Below are 13,926 nucleotides of genomic sequence, written 5' to 3'. Positions count from 1 at the left end.
CTTGTATAGCACTTTTCATCGGTCGCTCCAAAGGATGGAAACATCAATGTGGTACAGATGAGGAAACTGAGGCAAAGAAATGAAGTGCTTCACCAAAGTCACCCTCCATGCCAGTGGCAAGCCAGGAACACAGCCCTGGTTTTCTGAGTCCCAGTCACCCAGTAAGCCACAAAGACGCTAGCCGATTGCTAGGTGCCTGCCTCCCTCAGTGCACTTTGTTCTAATGGAGTGGGGATAACCACTGTGCTTTGAAGTGTGGGGGGCACGCAGTTGCTAACAGGGCCAATGGCAGAAATCTCATCTGTGGGTTACGTTCCAAGAACTTGACAGTTTGCTTAAAAGGTGGTTACAGGAACTTTAAGCATCTGAGAGAAGACTGGTATCTCTTCCCGCTCTCACCACACCCACACAACATACAACCCTCCCCCCATTATTTCCAGATCACCCTCCCTTCCCTAAGTCATTAGAAATTTAGAAGCTAGGTACACACAAAACGCAGTGGTAGAATGTGTGTGAACTCTATGAAAACCTGATTTTTCAGAGGTTGTGTCTTAGGAACCACTTTCTCAAATGACCCCAAATTTGGATCTCTAATCCTGCCTTGCATTCCCCTGAGGCACACCAAATTTCAAGACAATGCAAGTAAGCAAAGGGGTTTTGGAACCCTTAAAAGAATTCTCCTTTAAAGAGAAGTCTTTTCAATCGTAAACTACTGGCCCTTCTCTATAGCACTGTACGGAATAAACCATCAGCAGCGGCGGTGCTATATCCAGATTCCCAGGACCCCTGGTGAGGACGTGCACCGCCAACACGAGTTGCACAGCGTGGACAGGCAAAAGCAATTCAATTGCTGTGGTTGCTATATGTCAACATAACTTTGGTGGACTTCATTTTGTCATGTAGGCTTGCCCTTAGGAGTACTCAATATTTTCCTTTCTAGCCTATCCAATTATGGACATGGACATCATTTTCAGCACTCTTATTTTATTCTACAAATGTAAAGCATTTATCTCACTTCTTCCCCACAAGATTAACATGTTACAAAACACACACCTCAATCATATCCAATCACTATTAAAAAGTTCACGATCAACAGCAGCCTAAAGCTGGAGATTAACTTTGTAACAAAGTTGTAACAAAGTTGTAATTAAAATTTCATCTATTAACATTCAGTTCTTCCATGTAACTTCCATATTAGCAGACATCCAAGTCAGGGTGCTTTCCAGAGGTATGACCAATAAGGACTTAGCTCTCCTAGGCCCATCTCCAACTCCACAGCGTCCAGTCCCACTCATGTAGTTTCTGGGATAGCCTCCAGCTTTCCTGACTTTAGGCACAAAGATATGGGGAAATGCCACAGCAGGCGACACTGCTCAGAACACAAGCGCCTCTTCACCAATCCTGTCCAATCAAGCACACTTGTCCCTGGAACTGCACCCACACCATCTCATCCTGTACCTCAAAACAACTGCTCCTGGGCTAAATGAGATGTATAATATGCCGTTGTGGAAGGCCGGGGGCTTGCCTGAACTGGGTATTTTCTGTACTCTAATGTAAGTGCACTAGTGTAGCCCTCCAATGTAGGACACAGCATTAATGGCGAGTGACTTGCACTAGGGTAGCTCACTCTGGTGCAGCTCACCTACAGCCAGAGTTTGCCCTACTCAGCTCCACCAACATAAACATCCTACTGTTGTCAAGCCCCCGCTCCCTGGGAACCTTCCCCAGGAACACACACTGCTGGGAGGCTAGAGAACCAGAACTGCCCTTCCACCTTCCTCCAGGAATTTCTTCAAAGCTTTTCCTGAAGTGCTGTTTGCCTGCTCTGGAACGCAAACCTGCGATGAAGACAACTGTTTACAGACAAGCAGCCACCAGTACAGAACATTGCTTACACCCAGCCTTCTCCTAGTTTGTTTACATGCTCAGTAACTGTTCATCTCAGCCAGTCACTCCTTTTGCTAGCTGCTTAGCATTCAAGCAGCATTTTGTTGCTATATTTTACTATTAGGGCTTGTCTACACTTGAAACACTACAGCAGCACAGTTGCAGCAGTGCTCCAGTGTAGACAGTACCTGTGGGGTGGGGAGCCTCCGGTCGGTGTAGGTAATCCACCTCCCCAAAAGGCGGTAGCTTGGTCAGCAGAATTCTTCCATCGACCCAGAGCTGTCTATACTGGTGGTTAGGCTGAGTTAACTACACTGCTCAGGGGTGTGGATTTTTCACTCCCCTGAGTGACATAGCTGAGACAATCTAACTGTTAGTGTAGACCAGGCCTTAGATTCATAGATCGAGTTACCTATTTAGTACTGCCTAGCGGCCCAGTCAAGACTGAAGTCCCACCTGACCCCTTCCGTCTTTCTAAGAAGCAAAGGAATTTTCACCCTGATTTTGTAGGCAGCCAATTTTCATTTTTATTATTTAAATCTGAGTCGTGGGCAGGGGGTGCCTGGAACTCACAGGCGGGGGTGGGGTTAACCTTCAGGTTGCTGCAGCGGCTTGGGGGGGGGGGGGGGGGAGGGAGTCTTGACCCAGCTTCTTGCCCATCCCACTCCTCCAGTGAGGACAGGGCTGCATTGAAGGGCCAGGGTCAAGAGTGACAAAATAGAACCAAATTACTGCCATGTAAAATTCAAAAGGTCGTAGAGGAGTTTTTAAACTAAGAGCTGGGGAAAGCCAACAGATACAGAGGAGCACACGGTTCAGACAGACACATCCTTTAGGGAAGCTCTATTAATGGGAATTCTCCATAGTGTAATAAAGAGGAGAGGATACAAGTTGATAGGATGGAACTGAAGAGAAACAGTCAAATGAAAAAGAGACCCCTTCAATTACATCACACAATGGCACACAACTAAAAAGGGACACATCTTATAAATGCTTATATAGAAATGCTAGAAGTCTAAATATTTACATGGGTGAATTTGAGTGCCTGATATTAAACGAGGATATTGATATAACAGGCAACACAGAAACTTGGTGAAATTATGATAATCAGTGGGACATGATAATACCAGGGTACAAAATACGTAGGAATGACGAAGCAGGTTGGACTTGTGGGGGAGTGGCACAATATGTGAAAGAAAGAGTCAAATATAGTAAAAATCTTAAATGAATCAAACTGTACCACAGAATCTCTCTGGAAAGAAATTCCATGTTTGAATAATAAGAGTAGAGCGGTAGGAATATGTTACCAACCACCTGACCAGGATGGTGCTGGCAACTATAAAATGGTCAGGGAGATTAGAGAGGCTTCAAAAACAGAAAGTCTAATAATAGTGAAGGATTTCAGCTATCTCCATTTTGATTAGGTGCATGTCAACTCAGGATGGGATGCAGAGATAAAATTTCTAGACACCATTAATGATGGCTTCTTGGAGCAGCTAGTCCTGGAACCCACAAGGGGAGAAGCAATTCTTGATTTAGTCCTCAGTGGTGCACAGGACCTGGTTCAAGAGGTGAATGTAGCTGAACTGCTCAGTAATAAGAGACCATAATGTAATTAAATTTAACATCCTTGTGGGTGGGAAAATACCAAAGAAGCACAGTAGCATTTAACTTCAGAAAGGGGAACTACAGTAGAATCTCAGAGTTACAAACTGCCCAGTCAACCACACACCTCATTTGGAACCGGAAGTACATCATCAGGAAGCAGCAGCGACAGACACACAAAAGGTAAATACAATACCATACTGTGGTAAACGTATACTAAAAAAATAAAGGGAAAGCAGCATTTTTCTTCTTCATGGTAAAGTTTCAAAGCTGTATTATGTCAATTTTGTGTTTAAATTTGAAAGAACCACCAAAATGTTTTGTTCAGAGTTACAAACAACCTCCATTCCCGAGGTGTTCATAACTCTAAGGTTCTACTGTATGCAAAAATGAGGCTACTTATTAAATGGAAAGTGGGCAAACACAAGAGCAAAATCCCTGCAAGCTACATGGACATTTTTTTTAAAACACCATAATAGAAGCTCAAATTAAATGTACACCCCACATTACAAAACATAGCAGGAGGACCAAAACAGTGTCACTGTGGCTAAACAGCAGAGCAAATGAGGCAGTTAGAGGCAAAAAGGCATCCTTTAAAAATTGAAAGTCAAATCCTACTGAGGAAAACAGAAAGGAGCATAAACTCTGGCAAGTCAAGTGTAAAAGTATAATTAGGCAGGCCAAAAAAGAACTTGAAGAGCAACTAGCAAAAGACACAATACTAATAGCAAAAAAAATTTTAAGCTGTTGTGGGATAAGAGGGAAGGTCCTTTCATGGATCAGTAGCTGGTTAAAAGAGAGGAAACAAAGCGTAGGAATAAGTGGTCAGTGGAAAGAGGTAAATAGTGGTGTCCCCGAGGGGTCTGTACTCGGATCTGTCCTATTCAACAGATTCAGAAATGATCTGGAAAAAGGGGTAAACAGTGAGGTGGCAAAGTGTGTAGCTAATACAAAGTATGCAGCTAATACTCAAGATAGTTAAGTCCAAAGCAGACTGCGAAGAGTTACAAAGGGCTTTCACAAAACCAGGTGACTGGACATCAAAATGGCAGATGAAATTCAATGTTGATAAATGCAAAGTAATGCACATTGGAAAACAATCCCAACTATCCATATAAAATGATGGGATCTAAGTTAGCTGTTACCGTGCAAGATAGAGATCTTGGAGTCATCATGGATGGTTCTCTAAATACACCTGTTCAATGTATAGCAGCAGTCTAAAAAGCTAACAGAATGTTAGGAGCCATTAGGAAAGGGATAGATATTTTCTGTCTTATCATCATAATGCCACTAAATAAATCCATGATACACCCACACCTTGAATACTGCGTGCAGATGTGGTCATCCCATCTCAAAAAAGCTATATTGGAATTGGAAAAGGTACAGAAAAGGGCAACAAAAATTATTAGCAGTATGAAACAGCTTCCATCTGAAGAGAGATTAAAAAGACTGGGACTGTTCAGTTTGGATAAGAGACGACTAAGGGGGGATATAATAAAGGTCTATAAAATCATAAATGGTGTGGAGAAAGTTAATAGGGAAGTGCTATTTACCCCTTCTCATAATACAAGAACCAGGGGACACCCAATGAAATTAATAGACAGCAGGTTTAAAACAAACATAAGGCAGTACTTCTTTGCACAACACATAGTCAACTTGAGGAACTTGTTGCCAGGGGATGTTGTGAAGGCCAAAAGCACAACTGGGTTCAAAAATGAACTGGGTAAGTTCATGAAGGATAGGTTCATCAATGGCTATTAGCTAAGATGGTCAGGGATGCACCCCATGCTTGGGTGCCCCTAGCCTCTGTTTGCCAGAAGGTGGGAATGGGCGACAGGGGATGGATCACTTGATGATTGCCTGCTGTGTTCATTCCCTCTGAAGCACCTGGCATCGGCCACTGTGGGAAGACAGGATACAGGGCTAGATGGACCATTGGTCTGACCCAGTATAGCTGTTCGTATGTTCTTAGGAGGGGATTCTGTCCAGCAGGGAAAGTGGATGGGGGCTCGCTCCCTCCCACTCAGCTGCTGAGACCCCGAGCCGTGCCGATCTTGCTCCCCCACTACGCAGCAGCAGCCGCCAACCGGGAGTTCCCCTCCTCTGAGTATGTGTACTGTGTCAGCTAGTGGGGACTCTGAGGTGGAGAGCCAGGTGCGGGGAGATCCAATACTGGCAAAATTTGGGTTAAAAAGAATAAAACCCAAACAGTTGCTTTTTTAAAACCCAGCAATTTTTCAGGGAAATTCAGTCAAACATACAGACACACAGCCTTAAATACTCTCCATGGTATTCTCTCTCTCATTCCTCATGCAGCTGCACATTTGAGAGAAGTCAATGAAGATGTCAGCTCAATGATGCCCAAGTCCCTTTCTAAGGCCTGGCCCAAACCAAAAACTAGGTCAGCCTTGCTACATCGCGATGTAGTTAGTTGGACCCAACCCCTGGTGAATACGCAGCACAGCCGACACAAGGATTCTTCCCTCAACCTCACTAAGCCACCTTTCTGGGAGGTGGTAACCACCTCAACAGAAAAATCCCTTCCATTACTGAAGGAATTGTCTACACTATGCACTACAGTGACAGCTGCTGTAGCTGTGCCACTGTAGTGTAGACATGGCCTAAACTGAGAGTTAATTTAGAACCGGGAAGCTGTCTGGGTAATTAAATTTTTCCCTCCTCTGTGCAACACACTGCATTTATCAACACTGAAATTTCATTTGCCATTGTGTTGCCCATTCATCTAGTTTGATTAGGTCCCTCTGAAGTTTCTCACAGTCCTCTCCCGATTTGTCTAACCTAATAACTTATCTTCAAGTTGCTGCCTCATGGCTCACCTCCCTTTTCAGATCATTCATATAATAAATCCCAAACCTAACACAGAACCTTGAGACCTCAACTGTTAAACTTTTGCCAGGAAGTAAAATTGACATTTATTTTCTTTTCTTAGTTTTTGATCCATGACAGTACTTGATACTTCGCCTCTCCCCCTGTGACTATTTAGTTTCTTCAACAGTCTCTTGTGAGGGGCCTTGACAAAGCCTTTTAAAAAGTTTAAATAAGTTAGTCAAGCTAGACATAAGAACATAAGAATGGCCATACCAGGTCAGACCAAAGGTCCATCTAGCCCAGTATCCTGTCTGCTGACAGTGGCCAATGCCAGGTGCCCCAGAGGGAGTGAACCTAACCAGGTAATGATCAAGTGATCTCTCTCCTGCCATCCATCTCCACCCTCTGACAAACAGAATCTAGAGACACCATTCCTTACCCCATCCTGGCTAATAGCCATCAATGGACTTAGCCTCCATGAATTTATCCAGTTCTCTTTTAAACGCTGTTATAGTCCTAGCCTTCACAACCTCCTCAGGTAAGGAGTTCCACAAGTTGACTGTGCGCTGCATGAAGAAGAACTTCCTTTTATTTGTTTTAAACCTGCTGCCTATTAATTTCATTCGGTGACCCCTAGTTCTTGTATTATGGGAATCAGTAAATAACTTTTCCTTATCTACTTTCTCCACATCACTCATAATTTTATATACCTCTATCATATCCCACCTTAGTCTCCTCTTTTCCAAGCTGAAAACTCCTAGCCTCTTTAATCTCTCCTCATATGGGACCCGTTCCAAATCCCTAATAATTTTAGTTGCCCTTTTCTGAACCTTTTCTAGTGCCAGTATATCTTTTTTTGAGATGAGGAGACCACATCTTTAGACCACCATACAATATAAACTTTAAGCCATTTGTGTAAGACTTTGGTCCGAAAGTTTCCAACCAAGTACAATAATGTTATTGATGTGGAAAGATTCTGTATTTTGTTCTTAAACATAAATACATGGAGACAATAGGGTATAGCACTAGAGACATGAGCATTCTGGGCACAATCCAGACAAGAATTTAAGCATATGCTTAACTTTAGACATGCAAATAGTTCCACTGAAATCAATGGAGCTATTCACATGCTTAAGCACATACTTAATTTTTAAGTGCTTTGATGGATCTGTGTCAGCTTGCATCAAGCACTTTGCTCAGCAAGTGAAATGCTTCCTCTACCTGTGTTTAACTGCACCACTCAGTGTTACAGTCAGTTTTTTGGAATGGAATTTCTTTGTTTAGAAAAGAGTAAAAATAAAGGTAAGAGGAGATAATAACTTAACAAAACAAATCTAAGGGCAAATAGGTGGCCTGTGTATAAGGTACAAGCACAGACTCTATCTACAATACTCAGAGAGATGTGTACAAGAGGGGAGATGGTGGAGACAGTGGCGCAGATTCTCACCCGCACCAAGACTGACTGAGTGCAGGAGAGCACAGTGGGCAGCTGATTACAGCTCCCTGCTATCTGGGTTGGGCCTGACCTAAGTTACAGCAATGTAGGGGCTATTCTGATGGTAGGCCATTGAATACACCATTGTCCAGGTCTTAACCCTTCTGTTGGGGTCTGTCTGCTCTGCTATGTTGGTTTAATGGCAGCTGGGGTCAGGAGTAGCATGAATTTGGCCCTCCTCTCATAGCTCAGCTTTGAATCACTGAGTGTGGGTAGGTGCATCTATTGTTTGATCAGAGGTGTAAACAGATTTGAGACAAATGTAAACATACAATCGACATGTGGAATTAACGGTCATGAAATCCTAAATCAATCGTTGCGAGACTCTATAGTGGCACAATCTCCATTCTGCCACAGGAGACTATGAAACTAAGAATCAAGTAAAAGTTTTGTGCATGCATGTACTAAAGTGAATAAAGACTGATTTTTTAATATTCTTTTATTTCTACTTATATACAACACCTCACGAAGGGCTGAGTGGACTTCTAAATTTGCAAAGAAAATGTACTGTTCTAAAACAGTAAAGTTTCAGAACAGAAAGTCAGTAAATCAGGCAAATGCTAACTTATAACTTTTGCAAAGCACAACCAGTCTATTCTATCCATGCAACAGTGGTCATTTGCCAAACTTTCTATGCAGGCACAATGCCTCTCAGGAAGTGCTCACATCCAGACTTAATGGAGCTCTCTTGCACATGCCACACACAGGCTATTCAAAAGCTTTATAACTTAAGTCAAAATCAATGGTTTCCAACATATAGTAAGCTGATTCACTAATATAAGCACAGAGTTTGCAAATAAAAGCACAGAGTTTGGGTTGTTATATGTGGCTCATGTGTGTCTAAATTAGTGTCTCCAATCCACAAATCTCAAAAGCCGAACAAGTTTTATCAGCAAACGATTGTCCAAAAACACATTATAAAAGTTTGAGTAATTTTCATGTTTGAAAATTTTCAGGTCATCTGATGGGGCAGCACAAATACCATGGAACTTAAATCACCAGTCATAACAAACCTACTGCACATAGGAAGAGAGCAGCTTGCTGACGGCCTGAAAGCAATTCACGCTTTGGGACCTCAGAGCCAAATACTGGCCTAGCCTAACCATGCTCGGTGATGAGATCTGACACGATCTCAGCCCAAAGTACAGTCCAAAGTACAATGAGTTTCTTACTCACACAGTCAGTGGCACAACACAGTTCAGAGCATGCTCCTTCCTTGCCCCTACTCTTTACCTCAGCCCCAAAAATAGGGTCAAAAGTCCAGTAACATTTATTGAACACCAAGAGTGTATTCATCCCTATATAAATATGAATGATGCTGCCGTACCTACACCAGATAGTGTAACCTGAAAAAAATTAGCCCACCTATAACTGTTATGCACCTAAAGCTGCCTTGCAACATATCCTGTTTTTCCCATCCACAGCAAACTGAAGAAATTTAGCTTATTTCTTCTCTTGCAGAAAAGCCCAAGAGTTTGAGTCAACAGCTGCTCTGAAAGGGCCAGAAAGACTGCAAAGCTACACAAGATTAGGGACTAGAACAAAGTATCCTAATAGCACTGCCAACTTCACACTAAGGTGCAGAGACAGATCCCAGTTCCCTGGGACAAAAGTAACCCAGCGGGTGACCTGTCTAGCTAAAAATAGGGAGTTCATCCATACAGTAGACAGTGCAGGCACAACTATAGCTCAGCAAAGAGTGCATTTCCAGTTTTCTCATGCTTCTTAAGAGCCCAGTCATGCAGGGAAGACAAGAAGACTAGCTAGCCCTCTGTGGAAATGCCCCTTTTTAGAGCTACTCAACCTGGAACCACGGTTGTGTGTCTTGTAGGTGAGACAGGGCTTGGGCAGTTTTGTATGGCTCTCGCGCAGCCAGCTCTCCTGGCAGGAAGGAGGGAGGTGGGGCAGGAGTTACTTACATGTTCCGCTCCCTGTCAGTGCTCTCGTACTCTAGGAAGACGATCTGCCGGGGATAGTGGCCACAAATTTCCCCATTCACATTCTGTATCAGGCTGTAGCAATAGTCCCTGCCAAACAGCTCCAGGCAGCGCTTCTCAATCCTCTCCACCTGCAAGACAGCCAAATTTACAGCTCAGGGGCTGGAGCTCAGGCTGCCCGTTCCCCTCAGGGCACAGGACACCTCTGCTGTCCTCCTCCCCACAGGCCTTGCCCCAGCCAGGAGGGGCTGCTGGGGCTGGGCCCAGCTGGAAGCGAGGTGTCTTTCAGGAGAGGGTGTCAGGGTCTCTCAGACCAGGGAATGCGGGGGGTTGTCCCGCGGGTATGTCTCGGCACAGCCGGGAACGGATTGGGGGGGGGGTGGGGAGGGGGCTCTCAGGGGCTGAGCAGGAAACGGGACGTGTCTCGGGGCCCGGCCCGGCTGGGGGCGGGGGGCTCTCAGGTGCCGGCAGCGGGAAGAGACGGGGGAGGGGCAGTGGGTCCCGCGGGGGGCTTGGCCTCAGCCTCTCACCTTCGCGCTGCTCCCGGCCCCGCCGCCGCCCCCGTCCTTGGCCCGATACTGCGCCCGAGAGAACTCGAGCAGCAGCTCGGCCAGAGCCCGCTCCCCGGAGCCCGCCTGGGGGCAGCCCCGGGCCCCCGCCGCCATCCCCGCCCGCTCACGGCTCACGGCCCATCACGGCCCCGCACTCGGCCACCGGGCTGCTTCCGTTCCCCGCTTCCGGGGCCACGGCGCGCACCGGACATTCGCAACAGGCCCAGCCAATCCGCTGCCCAGCGGAGACCCCATCCCTTCCGGGCGCTGGCGTGACGTCATCACCTCGCGACACCGCGCTCGAGCACGTCGCTCCAGCTCCCTCACGCCCGCTATAGCCGCGCATGCGCCCGGCCGGGTCCCTGTCTCCCCCCCCCCCCCCCCCCGCGCCGCCTGCACGAGCCCCGCCCCCGTCCAACCCTCCCGCCCGCGGCTCTCGCTCCCTTCGGGGCTGTGTGGAGGCCGCCCAGGCCGTGCCCGAGCTGGGCCCTGGCGCGTGGGCGCCGCGGGGTGCGGCCGCAGTTACCCGGGGGGGCGGGGGGGGGGGTCTGCAGCAGAACGTTAGAAGCGCCAGGCAGCGTTTTACAATGGTGCCGATCTTCTCTGGGAACTACAGCGTGGCGGCTCCCGCCTGGCCTTGGGGCGCACAGGCCCCTGGCTGCGCGGGGTGGGAGATCACGGGGCAGCTCCCCCCGGGACCTGGACTCGGGGTGAGGCTGCACCCCGCCCTGACCCAGCCCAGGGCCCTGCCCCTCCATGCCAGCTGCACCGCTGTGGGCGGGCGGGATCTTAGCGTCGGGGGATCCAGGGGTGGGTTGAGAGGGTGGGACAGTCTGGGTGTGGGCTCAGTGGGGAACCTGGGTTGGGGGGGTCTGGCTGCACAGGGGCTTGTTGGAGGGTTCTGGGTGCAATGGTGATGGGACTCTGCAGGGGGGTCCGGGTGAAGGTGGTTGGGGTTCAGCAGGGATCTGGCTGTGGGGGGGGGTAAAGCTTGGCAGGGGGGGTTGGCTGGGGGAGTGGGGCTCAGTGGGGTGGGGATCCAGGTGTGGGTAGCTCATTGGGGTGGTCTGGGTGCAGTGGGAGTGGGGCTCATTGGGGGGGTTCTGTGTGCAGGGGGGCGTGAGGCTCAGCAGGGGGGTTGGGTGGATGCGGGAGCAGCTCCCTGTAAAGGGATCCCTCCCCCTGCAGCTGAGAAGCGATGGGTGCAGGAAGCGGGTAGAAGTTGGCAAAGCTTCCTGCAGCCAGGGGAGAAATCTCGGGATGGGTCTGACACAGCCCCGGATGCCATGCAGGGAACAGGAAGTCCCATCCTCACCAGCCCAGCTGGGACTAGCAGCTGAGCCTGGTGTAGGGTAGGAGCCACCACCAGGGTCTTCCCCAGTCTGACCCCCACCCCATGGTGATTTACCTCTCTGCTGGCACCCAAAACATACTGCTGGGGAGGGTCACATCACTACTCTTGTGGCTTCCCTTCGCTTCCCCATCAGAAAGTCATTTTTCTGCGGGGAAGCAAAGAAATGTGCGGGGAACATAAATTCTGCACATGCGCAGTGGCAAGGAATTCCCCCAGGAGTAAGTAGAAGTGTGACTGAGCCATCCCAAGTGATGTAAGTTACACCCACCTCCACAGTAGGTCTGTGGAGAGCTGCTCCCATTGAGACAGCCTCCAGGCTGCTCTCTCTAGCCTTTGCCCACTCTGCAAATCGTCTCGTCACGTCACTATGCCTCCATATCAGGGGAGATCTGACATGCCCAGCTGTTTTGTCTCTGGCTTGTCTGAGCTGTGCTGAAACACTCAGACACTCACAGCAGCTGCCAGGCCTGGCATGGGGTCCTGAAAGAGTCAAGGCTTTTCATGCCTCACTAGGCTTCAGTTCAAGCAAGTGGTTCTAATATGCAGCAAAAAAAGCAGGAGTTTGTCCTAATCTGTGTATTGGCTGCAAGAGCGAGGAGGCAGCAGTGTACAGGAGCAGCCAGGCTGTGACACTAACCTTGTCTACACTCAGGGGGTAGCCGTATTAGTCTGTATCGACAAAAACAACAGGGAGTCCGGATTTAGATTAATCTGTTAGTCTTTAAGGTGCCACCGGATTCCTTGTTGTTCTTGTCTACACTACAAAGTTTTGTCGGCAAAAGCTGCCTTTTGATGACAAAATAGGGGAGGCGTACACACTTCAAAGCTACTTTTGATGGCAAAACTCTGCTGTTTTGCCGACAAAACAAAACCACCTCGACGAGAGGCATAGAGCTTTTTATGGCAAAGTTAAAGCGACAAAGCGTCAGTGTAGACACTACTGTTTGTTTTGTCGACAGAACTGGCTTCCACCAGTATCCCACAATGCCTGCTGTGACCGCTCTGCTCACTGTTTTGATCTCTGCTGCCCTGCAGGCATGTGCCCCTCTCCTTGAGAAAGCTCCCGGGAAGTGTTTGACAGCTGAGGTGCTGCTACAATTGCAGGGACCAAAGAGCAAATCATTAATGTGGAATCCTCCTGTTCTGCCGTGCACTAGGAACACAGGGGCAGGCAGACTGCTGCAGCTGTTAGGGTGGGGGGCTGGGGTGGGATATTGTGCTGCTTTGACATTCCTCAGCAGGGAGAGCTGACAGAGTTGCTCAGGATGCTGCTTCCGGCAGCTGAGGAGGCTGTGGGAGAACTCGAAGGGAATCACAGAACCATAGGCAGGCAGAGCGGGCTGCTTTGGGAGAGACACCAAGCAGATGACATGGGGGGGGTGTCCCCCTTCCCCTGCCTCAGGATAAGTCGGTCAGCCTGCTGTCTCCCTTGCCCCAGACACACCATTCTCCTCTCCCACACGCACATTTCAATTGAAAAAGCGGCTGACAGTCTCCTAGGATGCCCCTGGAACGATGGGATTGAGAAACCTGCCCCATGTGATGCTGTCCCTGCCCCATGCTGCTGCGGCATCGTAAACCCTTCCCAAAGCACCCTGCAGCCAGTTGCACAGTGGGATTGCTACCACAGTGCACTGCTCTCTCTGTCAATGCAAGGCCTGTTAGTGTGGCTGTGCTCTGCTGACACAAGGAGCTAGTGTGGACATGCAACAGCAGTTTTATTTAAAGCAGTACAACTTTTGCCGACAAAACTCTGTAGTGTAGGGGGGAGGGATAGCTCAGTGGTTTGAGAATTGGCCTGCTAAACCCAGGGTTGTGAGTTCAATCCTTAAGGAAGCCACCTAGGGATCTGGGGCAAAAATTGGTCCTGCTAGTGAAGGCAGGGGGCTGGACTCAATGACCTTTCAAGGTCCCTTCCAGTTCTAGGAGATTGGTATATCTCCAATTATTATTATAGACAAGGCCTGAGAGCAAGACAAGTCAGACATCTGCCAGGGATACAGATGAGCTCTCTCTATTTACACTTCACAGGGAAGGGGCTCTCCAGGGGGCAAAGTCAACTGGCTTCAGAGGGCACAAACACATGCCTGCTGCTGAGCCAGGGAGGAGACTTCACAGCTGTTGGGGGGAGGAGGCGGCTGTGTTCAAGGGCCGGACCAGACACCATTCCTGAGCCTGTAGCCATGCAGACCATGATGTTTTCTGCTCCTGCTCCAATGCCCAATGGTGCTGACTGGGGATTACTTCATGCTGGCTAAGGCTGAGCCC

General features: G+C 48.2%; 1 protein-coding gene across 6 annotated transcripts in view; it reads right to left on the bottom strand.

Annotated features, from left to right (window-relative positions):
- MTMR14 (myotubularin related protein 14) overlaps nucleotides 1–10,421 on the bottom strand; it is a 59,638-nt gene extending 49,217 nt beyond the window's left edge. For all 6 annotated transcript variants that reach the window (XM_045023008.1, XM_045023011.1, XM_045023010.1 and 3 more), the window contains exons 1-2: nucleotides 10,284–10,421; nucleotides 9,736–9,884 (exon numbers count right to left, since the gene is read on the bottom strand). In XM_045023008.1, coding sequence (XP_044878943.1) covers nucleotides 9,736–9,884; nucleotides 10,284–10,418 — 284 coding nt within the window. In that variant the 5' untranslated portion in view covers nucleotides 10,419–10,421. The remainder of the gene's footprint in view (nucleotides 1–9,735; nucleotides 9,885–10,283) is intronic.
- Between the last annotated feature and the right edge of the window lie 3,505 nt (nucleotides 10,422–13,926).

The sequence above is a fragment of the Mauremys mutica genome, chromosome 7, assembly GCF_020497125.1.
Source record: "Mauremys mutica isolate MM-2020 ecotype Southern chromosome 7, ASM2049712v1, whole genome shotgun sequence".
Classification (NCBI taxonomy): Eukaryota; Metazoa; Chordata; order Testudines; family Geoemydidae; genus Mauremys; species Mauremys mutica.
The sequence above is the reverse complement of the archived record's forward strand: the minus strand, read 5'-3'. Positions and strand labels throughout refer to the sequence as shown.